Source organism: Chelmon rostratus, chromosome 8, assembly GCF_017976325.1.
Source record: "Chelmon rostratus isolate fCheRos1 chromosome 8, fCheRos1.pri, whole genome shotgun sequence".
Taxonomy (NCBI): domain Eukaryota; kingdom Metazoa; phylum Chordata; class Actinopteri; order Chaetodontiformes; family Chaetodontidae; genus Chelmon; species Chelmon rostratus.
The window spans coordinates 10,418,992-10,431,584 of NC_055665.1; the positions used below are offsets into that span (position 1 = coordinate 10,418,992).

The 12,593-nt window shown below is 45.3% G+C and overlaps 1 protein-coding gene across 1 annotated transcript; it reads right to left on the reverse strand.

Moving 5' to 3' along the window:
• Positions 1-1,185: 1,185 nt before the first annotated feature.
• Positions 1,186-11,957, reverse strand: mdc1 (mediator of DNA damage checkpoint 1). The gene is made up of 12 exons (XM_041941870.1): positions 11,881-11,957; positions 11,598-11,759; positions 10,908-11,474; positions 10,741-10,819; positions 9,314-10,602; positions 8,271-8,321; positions 4,500-8,140; positions 3,924-4,061; positions 3,587-3,769; positions 3,353-3,478; positions 2,644-2,754; positions 1,186-2,547 (listed from the first exon to the last, which is right to left on the reverse strand). Exons 2-12 carry the CDS (start codon positions 11,731-11,733, stop codon positions 2,344-2,346), a joined length of 6,525 nt encoding a protein of 2,174 aa, XP_041797804.1. The 5' UTR covers positions 11,734-11,759; positions 11,881-11,957; the 3' UTR covers positions 1,186-2,343.
• Between the last annotated feature and the right edge of the window lie 636 nt (positions 11,958-12,593).

Consider the following 12,593-nt stretch of genomic DNA (forward strand, 5'->3'; position numbering starts at 1 on the left):
GACTCCATCCCGGGACCGTTCAGGCAGTAAAGGGGATGAACATATTCCCACACCTTTCCTCATTGACAGCAGTGTGTTATGTTAGTTGGCGATAAACCCACCAGCTCTCATCAGTCACCTCTGGGCCGGGATAGCCGATAAGCGCATCAACCAAAAAACTGCAGAATTTAACCCGTCGAGCACCAGACGAATGTAGGACACACGTCCGCACACGCATGTTAGGCGAGGAAAAAAGCGCTCACCTACCGTTAACCGGCCGCTCGGAGCTGCGGTGCAGTCGGCGCGGATGTCCGGATGCTTTTCACGGCTGAAAATCTGCGCGGATGCAGCCTGTTCGCTCCCTCGTCGTCTCACTCCCTCTCAACCTCGCCCCCCTCAAGAGCAGCACTTCACGACTCGGGCTCAACATTTGGAAGATGTTCAGAACATGTCGGGCTCTGCTCGCTCTCGGAGCCACTCGACTCGTGTCGGGAAACACCGGCCACCCTGCGCCCCCCAAAAGACACCTACGGTCACCTGACAGCGGGGAGGGGGCTTGTTTAATGATATATAAGACCGAGCTGAGCGCCCATAGAGAAAGTGAGGCCAGGCATGATTTGCAAAGTACTAATAATGGGTTCAGAACGTGTGTTTAGACGACATGCCTTGATGCAGTGCTTCCCATCACTTTTTCCTCAAAATTTCCACAAATAAGCATTTTTTTGGTCGACTGACTTAAAAAAAAAAGAAGCTAATTATTTAGTCAATAAGTGCCAGAAATAACAGAATAATCAAATCTGCACATTCATCTTGAAAATAGAAACAGCTGGAAGATGCTCGTCTGTTCAGTACAACCCAAACACTAAAACCTCTGGAAAAAAGGGTCTGAAAGAAGCTTGATCCTCAAGCTTAAGGACTTCAGAAGAGTTAAACTGGCATATCCTTTACGTTAGAGGACAAAGAGAGATCCACCTCAGGTGAGGGTCTTCATTAATGTCCTGTCCTCTGTTCTGAGCTTAAAGGTTCATTCATGATTTTTAAAATGAGTTTAGCCACAAAAATTAAATAAAGAAATCTCAATGCAAGGTCCTCTTACTTAATTATTCCGACACTTTCAGCCAAATCCTGTGGTTTGTCTCAACTAAGCAACACACTGAATCGTGAACTATGAAGACATGACACCAAAAATATGCAGATTAGGCAGACTGTTGCAAAATTAATAGATTTAGTGAAACCTATTAGAAAAAAAATGTAATGTTTACATTGGTATTACAGACAGGTTTCATGATTTGATACAAATACAAACTTTGTGTTGAGCTATTTAACAGTTCTAAAATCAAACGTCTGTCTTTGAAACACCAATGACGCAGCAAGTTTAAATCAAGATTCACAGCGGGTGCACATCTGTATACAGGTCTCTGGAGCATAACAACCAGTGCACATAATATGAACACTCAGTAGGTAAATGTCCAGCAAGAACAAACTCAATAAGATATTGATGTAGAAGCAGCATCAGCATTCAGGTGCCTCTATCGAGTCTTGTAGCTTGAGGAAATAGGTTTGGATGAAGCCTTAATGGAGTAGGTAGTGTTGGTTAATGGAGACAGACGAACAGCAGAGACACAGGTTCATGATTACCTTGGTGTTAAAGGCACTACACACTTCATATCAGGACAGGAAACAAGCTTTTTTTTCCCCATCCACTGGCCACCAAAGTTTTCAAATCAGATCCAATTGGTTCCAGTATAACACCACCCAAACATGATTATTCACCACCCACTTCATGGCTGGTTACCTGCCAAACTGGCTGACTGAGTTGATGCACTTAGCATACACACACACACAGGGAGTAGCAGCAATTTTGCAGCGTTAATTCCTGCTCTGCTCATAATCGTTGTACAAAGAGAGGGGTGGAGCGCAGGGGAGGATGAGCGGGGGAAGTGACAAGGGTAGTCAATGGGTAATCATTCCCCACCCTGCATAGCAGCAACATCGCTTTTAGCTTTTGCAAGTTAAAAACTACATTTTTCCACATGTACAAAGGAAAAGATGAGATTGTAAGACACTGAGAAGTAGTTTTTGGAAGTTTCCTAAATAACGTGTCTTCCGTCACTCTCTTGCAAAACGGGATGCTAGACATATGAAATTGTTTTTTCACATTTGACATTAAACAGTAAAATCATATGGATGTTACATCCACAGTGTGTTTACCATCGTGCAAGTAAACTCTCGACTTCTGCTGTGTATGGCAAAAAAATTCTTCAAGTCTTTCATACAGCCAGCTGACTCACTAGTGTTTCTACCTGCCTCTGATTTGACGGGGGATCTAAGAGCGTGGGGCTTTTTCAGTCTACCCTGGTGTTACTAAGTCTTCTTCCTGCCCCTTCCTCTGCCTCCTGCAGGTTGTGGATTGCTTGTAGGGGCAGAGAGCGAGTGGGTCTGGAAGTCGAGTTTCTGCTGCAGGATCCCTGTGAGAATGAACTCAGCAGTGACGACTGGGACGGATGCAGAGAGAGCCGGGCCGCACAGCGACCAATCCTCCTCGCAGGAAATCACTACAGTCTGAGGCTGAGAGGGGGAAATAAATAAGGAGGTACTTAGACATGTGTTGAATGATGAATGACATCAGGCCTGACTGAGAAAGGCTCTCAGTTCGATTGGTACCTTGTGAGAAGACGGCATTTTGACAAGAAAGGTAGCTCCGCTGCAGGTGATTATGTCTTTCATTTGAACTGGCTCTGGCTTCACTGATTTTGTAACATGGATCTCATATCCCTAAAAAAAAGAAGATAAAAGATGCAGTAAGCAACACGTAAACAAATATGATTCCTCTCTACTTTCATTTAATCGCTGCATAAATGCCTCAGGAAATCAATAAAAGGCTCTTGGGAATGTAATTTGGTATTACATTTGTATATTATTCCACAATTTCAGCCAGTATCAGCATAATACGTGGTATCAAACTATCCCTTTGCAGCTTTAATGAAACAGTGCAGGATAGAGAGGGTACGTTACAGAAATGGAAACATTACTGCCTGCTTCCCTCTGTGAAGTGCCCATAAAACATAAGCAATACATTAACAATAAATGTCAAATTACATCCCGCAAGTCACAGCGTAATGGTAAACAATGAATACTGTGCTCTTGTAAAGATGTGAGCCGTTCAGCTCCAAAGAGGCCGAGCTGAAAGCAATGCTTGCGTGTAAAAAGTCAAGCATTTCAGATCTTTTAAAGGCTGAGGGTAACACAAACATTTCTGGATTTCACGATCACTATTGCTCACTGTCAACATAATCCAAACTCACTCCGTCAACCTCTCACTCAGGGGAAAAATATAAGCGAAATAAATGGTATGAGTGAGTTATGAGAGTACCTGCAAGAGAGGCTGACTGCTGGCAATCCTCAGAGACTCCTGCAGGCAGAAATTGAACTTCCTCTCCTGCTCCGGATCTTTCACAACGAAAGCATTAGGAGACAGGAAGCTCCCGGCCTTACCGCTCTGAAACACAGGGAGAGACAACGTGAGCAGTGAGCGTCTATTTGAGTACGTCTCAAAGAGAGAAAAACTGGTCTGGAGCCAGTTTTAACTGCTAATATCATAACTAACCTTTTCCAGCCAGTGTGTGCTAACAATGGGGACTCCTTTAGCCACCGCACACAGGAACTTGACAGTCCTGCGCACCTTATCAGTCACCAGAAAGTTCATGTCTGCCACACCTTTGGCCATGCTGCCTCCTAAACGAGCCAACACTCTCTCCCCTGCTTCATCCACCACGCCCGTGAACAGCACCTGAGAGTGACGAACACATTGTGTTGTTCAGAAGTCTCAAACTGTGGTTTTTGTCTGGTCTAAGGCCTAAATGTGTTCATCACGTGGTCAAATGTCCCTGACGTGCAATATTCTTCAGGACAAATATGACTACATGTCTACAAAGGCATAAGACCTTGTAGGCCTGGCTGGCAGCTCGGAATCGACCACTAGCTGCTGAAGAAGCAGAGGAGGAGCGGGGGGTCTTTGCCACAGGGGAGGAGTCCGGAGGAGCCTGTCGCTTCCGGGATGCACCGCTGGTTGGAGTCTGGGGCTGTTGAATGGAGAGGTGGCGGGGAAGGGAACCAAAAGGATGAAGGACAAGGACAAAGCATGAAACACACAAAGAGAACTGTGAGGAGTAAAGAAAGCAAAGATAAAAGATGAGAGTAGGAAGTGCCTGTGTGACCACTGAAGTACTTAATTCATTACTGTATTAATGGTGATGCAGAGCTGGTCAGACTACTCTTGTTGCTGAGAGTGGGAGAGACCTAGGCAGTCCCTGATATTGACTGTAGTACATTATGATGGCTGGAAAGGCTGACTCATAGACAGAAATGCACTGGGGCCTCTGGCCAAGGTAAAAGCCTTCCTCCTCAAGGACAGAGGTTCCTGGACCCTAATTATATACTACTCAGCTTTCTGTGTGGTCTGATTAATGTTTTCACTTCTGAGACCTCAAAATTTCCAATGCATGTTTAAAAGTAATCACCTCTGATGCCTCCACATGTGTATCCTGGACTACAGATGATCCACTTTGCTCCTGCTCCTCTTTCTTCCTTTTCTGGATCGCTGACGGCCGACCTCTGCCTCTCTTCTCAACGGCCTCCTCCTCCATTTTCTCACTCTCTTCCACTTCAGTGGAGGAATCTTTTGCGTTCGTCTTTGCTTGAGCACTGGGTGCTCTACCTCTTCTATTAGCAATGTCACCTTTTGTTTCACCTGTTGCTTCTTCATCTGCTGCTTCTGTTGTTTGGGCTTTCTCCTTCCCTTTGGAAATTTTGGAGCTACTGCTGGAACCCTCCTCCGTATTTGCCACCGACTCCCTTTTTCTTCCTTTTCTTTTCTCTTTAGCCTGATCTCCATCTCTGACCACGGTCTCACTCCTCACTGCTTTTTGGCCTCTGCCCCTGATGTTCCTTTTAGGCGTCAGTGATTCTTCATAGGCACGTTCTTCCTCTTGGTTTGAAGGGTCTCCCTCACCTGCAGCTGCGGGTTCAGAGGCATTTTCATTGGCTCGCCGCCGCCCCCTTGTGGTGCTAGCCTGCTGAGAGTCTGCCTTCTGTGTATCATCTTCATGGGAAGCCGCATTAGATTGTTCCTCTGCTTTAACACTTTTCCTGCCTCGGGTTGTAGGTTTGGGAGCTGAATTCTGATCGCTCTGACTAGTGATAGGAGGGATGGAGACTGGCTCCGTTTTCCTCCCTCTTCCTCGTTGCCTGCCTCCTCTTCCTCTGCTCTGAGAGCTCAAGCTGCAGCTGGAAATCTCAGAGTTGAGGGAGTTGTTGGAGTTTGACCGTGAAAGGACTCGTTGAGGAGAATTATCATTCCTGTCCGGATCTGTTGGCTCTGCGGCCACCGTCCTCCTTCTGGCGCTGCTCCTGGCGATGGCTGCCCGGGGTGGCTCACTGGTACGCTTTGCTCCTCTGCCTCGGCCTCTCCCCCTGCTCTGCTGAGTGTCGACACTCAAAGCAGACCTCTCTGAGCTGACAGAGTTGGAAGAGTTGGAGCGAGACCTGGTTCTCCTTGCTGGGACGTCATCACTGGTTGAGATGGTTGGGTCTGGTTCCGGCTCTGTTGAACACGGGGCTGCGGTTGTTCTTCTGGCTGCTCTTCGACCTCTTGCAGGTGCTTTGGGCTTGTTTTCTTCTTCCTTTTTTTCTTGTTGCTCTTTTACTTGTTTTTCTTTGCCCTCTTTTTCTTGTTTTTCTTTGTCCAATCTTTCTCTTTCTTCCCTTTCCTTTGCTTCCATTTGCAGTCTTGCCTGCTGTTCTTGTTCCCTCCCCTCCCTCTCAAGTCTTGCTGTCTCCAATCTCTCTTTTTCTTCCCATTCCTTTATTTCCTTTTCTTTTTTCTCTTTCTCTTTCTCTTCTCTCTCCATTCTCTCCTTTTCTTCTCTTTCTGTCTTTTCATGCTCTAATCTCTCCTTTTCTTCCCTCTCCTTTCTTTCCCCCTCCAATTGTTCTTTTTTCTTTTGTATCCTGTCAGCTCTTTCCTTTTCTTCTTGTTCCTTTCTTTCCCTCTCTGCAGTCTCTTTTTCTGCTCTCTCCCGCTCAAGTCTTAACCTTTCTGCATTTTCAGCCTGTAATCTTTCTTGTTCTTCACTCTCTTTTTCTTTGCTATGCTGACCCTCCTCCTGTTCCATTTCCCTCTCTTGTTGCAGCTTTGTGTGATCTTTCTCCTCTCCCAAAATTCCTTCTTCTTGTTCCTTTACTCTGGTGTCTTTTTCAGCATTCTTATGTCTTTCCATGTCTCCCTCTTCCTCATCATTTTTCTGTTGCCTCGTGGATTTTTTTCCTCTAGCTTGCTTAGCCTGCTCTACCTCCTCTTCTTTCTCACTTGAATCCTCATCAGGCCTTGGTTTTCCTCTCCTTCCTCTGGTAGTTGGCAAAACTTTATTCTTCCCTATTGTCTGTCTTTGGGGAGGGTCGGAACACTCTTCCTGGTCCTCTTCTCTTACTCTTGCCCTTGTTCCTCTTTTACTTCTAATGGTGATGCCACTGGTTCCAGCTTCAGATTGTGCCTCCTTTCCCCTCTGACGTTGCAGGCCAGTTTTTGTTTCTTCTGGCTGAGTTTCGACAGTGGAGGCCTCAGAATTTGTGAGCGTCTGTGTTTCCTCTTCTTGGATTTGCAGCGGCTTTGCTCTTCTTTTTCGTGGACCTGGAATGGAATCCTCTTCGTCACTTTGCTCAACTTCACATGTACCCATGGGCTGAGTTTCAACAGCAGGGACTTCAGAACTAGTTAGGGACTGTGTCTGCTCTTCTTGGATTTGCAGCGGCTTTGCTCTTCTTTTTCGTGGACCTGGAATGGAATCCTCTTCGTCACTTTGCTCAACTTCACATGTATCCATGGGCTGAGTTTCAACAGCAGGGACTTCAGAATTAGTAAGGGACTGTGTCTGCTCTTCTTCAAGTTGCAGTGGTTTTGCTCTTCTTTTTCGAGGACCTGGAATCGAGTCCTCTTCGTCACTTTGCTCAACTTCACATGTACCCATGGGCTGAGTTTCAACAGCAGGGACTTCAGAACTAGTAAGGGACTGTGTCTGCTCTTCTTCAAGTTGCAGCGGTTTTGCTCTTCTTTTTCGAGGACCTGGAATCGAGTCCTCTTCATCACTTTCTCCATGTTCACCTGCATCCACTGGCTGAGTTTCAACAGCAGAGGGCTGCGAGTTTGTGAGCGTTTGTGTCAGCTCTTCTTCAAGTTGCAGTGGTTTCGCTTTTCTTTTTCGTGGCCCTTGAATTACGTCCTCCTCATCACTTTCATCATTTCCACTCGTAGCCATGGGCTGGGTTTCATCAACACCAATGTGCATGGGCTGGGTTTCAACAAGCGATAACTCAGAACCAGTGAGGGGCTGTGTCTGCTCCTCTTCAGGCTGCAGTGGCTTTGCTTTTCTTTTTCGTGGACCTGGAATCAAGCTCTCCTCGTCACTCTCCTCATAGTTGCTTGCATGCATGGGCTGCGTTTCAGCTACAGACTCTGCCTGAGGTTGAGCTGCCTCCCCATGTTCTTCCCTCTCATCTGTTTCATTCTGTGATCTGGGCTTGACTTGTAGTACAGAGAAAACATGATTTTCTTTATCTGAACTCTCCTCTTCTTCAAAGGCGGACATTGGTTGGGTTTCAGCATTGGCAAGAGTAGATGAGGCGGGAAAGTCTAAAGGCTGAGTCTCAGCAGTAGCTGTGTCTTTTCTCTCGTTTTCATCTGTTTCATCCTCTGAATCACTGTAGGGTTCTGGAATATATGCCTGTGTTGCTTCTAGGGCCAAATCTACCTGGCCTTCTTCTTCTGGCGTTACTGAACACCTGGCAGGTTCCTCATCCTCTCCATAAGCCTGTGTAGCTTCAAGATTTGAATCATTCTCTAAGGAGGTTCTGTCTGCATTTGAGATAGCTGCATATTCGTGGGTAGCTTCCACATTCACACCCGCTTCCACAGAGGTAAAAGCTTGGGTGCTCTCCATGGCTAGAGCTTGGGCCCGTCCATGCAGGTGGTCCTCTGGGGGGTTGCCCTGGCAGTCTCTGGTCTGAAGAACAAAGGACTGTGTCTCAGCAACGACAAAATCCTCATCCTCCTGGCTGTCTGAGCTGGAACACAATACTTTAGGTCTGAGTGCAGGGGCTACTGCACCTGGGAGAGGGGAAATTAAAAAAAAAAAAAGTGGAAGGTTAAAATAAATGTTTTCTCTCTGTTACACCCACTGTCTTAGAAACAAACTAAGTCATGTGTAATTTGACTGTATTAAAAATAATTTACTCACGTCTAAATGGACCTGGTGAAGCCTGAGTGTCCATGTCTTCCACTTCTCCTTCTGCAACCATCACAAAGTATCAGTAACAAAATTAAACAGCAATTTAAGCAGGCTGGATCATGGACGCCATGATGTATGTTCAAACTGAGAAACTGAGGTCCACTTTAAGCACTGATAAACTCTGGTTTCCCCTCATTGATTATTTGGAGAATCTGTCTTTTCCAGCATATCTTGATTGCAGTCATTCATAAGCAGACATTCTAACATCTTTCTATTTTGAGTGCCTACAACATATGTATACAACTACTTGTGTTATACTGTTACTGTATTTTATGTGTTATGCATTTTTTGATTGTTGATGCTGTTTTAAGTTCTATTTATTTTTGGTTTGATCTTTAAATCCCTGCAGTGCACTCCCACATCTGAGAAGCTGTGATATAAAGAGTCAACTGCAATATGACTGCTTAAAATATATGAACAGGCTACTCTCATGAGGCATCTGTAATTGTGTAACTGTAGCATATAATTACACAACAATAATACAATAATTGTATTTTTGTCATTGTGACTGTTGTTTGTACTGCTGATAATGTTTTGCTGAACTGGGTTAAACGGGGTAAACCGAGTATATAAAAAGAGTATTGTCTGAATGCTTCCATTATAAAACAGCTAGAACCGAAAACCATAATACAAATAAATTGAATTTGCTATTTATGCGAGAGGGGCAATGATTGGTCAATTAATCGATATACAGAGAGTTAACTGGCAATGATTTTAATAATTAATTGACCGTTTCAGTCATTTCTCATTCACTAAAAGTGTCAAACATTCCTCAGTTCCAGTTTCGCCATTGTGAGGATCATGCTTTTCTTCTTCCGTTATGATAATAAACTAAAAATCGTCGGGATTTGAAATGTTGGTCGAACAAGACAAATCATTAGAACACATCACTCTGGGTATAGGAAATTATAATAGATGATAAAATGTTCAACAGATTCATAAATGATGAAAATGATCTTTAGTCGTAGCCTACATTCATTCTATTAAGTTACCTGACAACTGTACTGGAGTAGAGCAGTTCTGCAGCGTGGGAACCAGGAACCCAGGTGTATTCTCTCTGGCTAGGCGAGGAATCTGACCCTCACGAGGCCGTCCAAAATCCACCTCCTGATCTTCCACATCTGTGTCACTGTCCACACCAAGGTCAGCTAGATTGACCCCATCTACAGCAGGTGGCATGCTGGACTCATCCACATCTGTGTCTGCATCAGAATCTGACTGAAGATCTTCTGACACGGCACCAGGAATAAATGACAAGCTTGTGGCAACAAAAGGTATAACCAGAGGAGAATCGTCTTCCACATCTGTGTCGCTGTCAGACAGAATATCCAAATCAGCTCCTGTGTCTGCAGTGGTGCATGATTCTGTGACAGCAGACACCACCGAGGGTTCGCTGACGGCAGGGGCAGCGATAGCTCCATCATCTGTGTCGCTGTCTAGATGCAGGCTGAGAGGAGCGGCAGGGGCAGATTCAGGCCCACTTGGCTTGACTTCTAATCTAGTGGGAATTTCATCTATTTTTAAGCATTTATTAACTGTTCCACGTTCCTTTTCTTCTTCCTCATCAACATCTGTGTCACTGTCTAGGTGGAAATCTTTCAGCTGCATTGAAGGAGCAGAGTCAGCTGTGTGTGTGCTCTGAAATGACACTGGTTTTGCCTCTGAAGCAGTGTCTGACACAGCAGCATCATCATCATCATCCACATCAGTGTCACTGTCCATAGTGATGGCCTCTGGCTGAATAACTGAAATAAACTGAGGTGGTTTCGTGCTGTCAGCAGAGGAATGCACAGATTTGGGGACTTTGTTGAAGGGATCATCGTCCTCATCGACATCTGTGTCGCTGTCCATGTGAAACTCGGCTGTGTTTGGTGGCTGATCAGTATGTGGGTTTGTATTCAAGGTCACAGGACCTGCAGGTGCCACCCCTTCGTCCTCTCCCTCCACATCAGTGTCACTGTCCATGTGAAATGCAGGGATCGCATCTGTGAAGGCTGCTGGTGAAGATACAGGCAATTCATGTTGTCCTGTAAGACTGACATTGCTTTCCTGTTCCACTGGCACATGTTGGCCACTTCCTTCAGACTTTCTCACACCGCGTGCTGCTCTTTCTCCCTCCCTTCCTTCACCCCCTTCACTGTCCTCCACAATCGCAAGCGCCTTTTTCTCCTTCAGCTGCTGTCGACCCACATCTACGTCTGTCTCCTCCTCGCTGAAGCTGACATGTCTGTGAGGCCTATTTTTAGTGGGGACGGACGGTGTGATGGGGCTTTCGTCCTCACTGTATAACAGTGGGAAAAAAAGGTGACAAACATTACAATCCAGAAGTGAAAGAAGAAATAAACTCCATAGGTGTTAGGGATTGCTTACGGTCGAAGTATGAATATACACATTTTTTTTAAAGATGTTGCTAATGTACCTTTCAGGGACGATTTTGTTTGCGGGACTCAAGAATGTTGAACAGCTGGGACTGGATTTATACGAGTCACAATCAGACACTGTAAAAGATACCAAATGTTAACTTGTAAAACATCAGCTACAGAGGACAGGGCTTTATTTCTGTACATATTTACATAGTTTACATACCTGGAGCCTTGCGCCTCCTATCTGCTCCTCTCCCTCTTTCTCCATCTGAGTCTGAGTCAGATTCTAGGACCAGGGTCCCCTGTGGCTGGGTTGGAGTTTTCTCAAAGGACAGACCAGGTACTGACACCCTTGCTTTTGTATCACCGTTGACACATGTCTTGCTGTCTGTGTTTGTGTCACCTCCCTTTTCTCTAGAGGCATTTGGCAACGGAGCCTTCACCCCTGATTTTCTACATACAGGAGTCCTCAAGTCCCCTTGAGAAGAGGAAGTGTCTGTAGCACAGCTGACATACTGACATGGGATGTCCGCCACCACCAAACTGTCACACTCACTGAGGGCATAGCGTACGTTAGGAGTCAGCTTTAAGCGGCCCTTGCGGGTCCCATTCATGCTCCCTAGGTCCCACACCAAAGCCTCTATGTCTACTTCACTGTGACAACCTTTTCTCCTGTAAACAGAGATGCAGATCGTAGCATGCCGTTTGGATACTGAAGGTGCTGCAAGTGGCAAGGAGCAGGTGTTGGGGTCACGGCCCAACATGTTCTCTCCCAAAAAGAGGGGCAACTCTGGGTGACAGAGAACATCCATCGTGAGAAATACTGTAGACAAGACCTGTTTGTGCAAGTTAAGCAGAGTGTCCATGAATTTACAAACCACAGGTGAAATAACAGCAGCAGTAAACCACTCACCTGCCTCGGGGATGTGTTCATTTTTTAAGATGCACAGTTTAGCCAAAGGTCGTCCTCTCTTAGGTTCACTCTCATCTTCATTTTCTTCCTCATCTGACTCCAAGATTGAGTCACTGATCATCTGAGTAGCATCCATTCCTCACACAGGATAAGACAGGACGACTGTTGTACGTAAACAAAGATAATATGCGTTTATTAGGCTGACTGACGTTAGACATTACTAGGAACCTCCATGCGGCTAACGTTAGCCTACATAGCCAACAGTCGATCTCTTTAGCTATACCTTTCTGTTAGGACGTTGTTCTTGCTGACATCCAGCTTGTAGCAATGATGGAAACAAAGCGAAGCAACGCTGACACAACTTTCATTGAACGTGTGTGAACATGTCTGTCTCAACACTACAGCGCATCACAACAACCCCACTTCCGGTCACAATAAAAACAAACCGGATAATGTTAACGTTTACCGCTAGTGTGTGGAAGTTAATCAAACGTCAACGTCTCAGTTTCATGTTATAGCAAACCTTACTTCTCGCGGTATAATTCCGTCTGGTCAATGAGTCGAAAATAATGGTCAATTCAAACGCTATTTGCTACTATTTCAACAAAACTAAAAACCTGGCAGTCCTAATTAACTGTCTGGGCAATTACTTCGAGAACTGTGAAGGAAGTTTACGCGATACTTAAAGCGAGTGGCTTAACCGTAATTCACCTAACTGCATGGCAAAATTGTTCAAATCAGCTCAAACGTCAATTTGCAATGTGGGCGTGTTATGATTTTGTCTTCATACATCCTTTTACTTCTACGGGAAAAGGTTGCAATCTTGTACCCACCGTCATACGATTTACCTTGCTCAGTGCTCAGTGTTAAATACAAATGTACATGCATTTCCGGACAAGAATTGACCATGTCCACGAGGAGTAATTAAACCGCATGCGATTGGCCAATGTGCCGATCAGTCATGTAAATCTCTATTTTTATTGGTCATCTGAACCT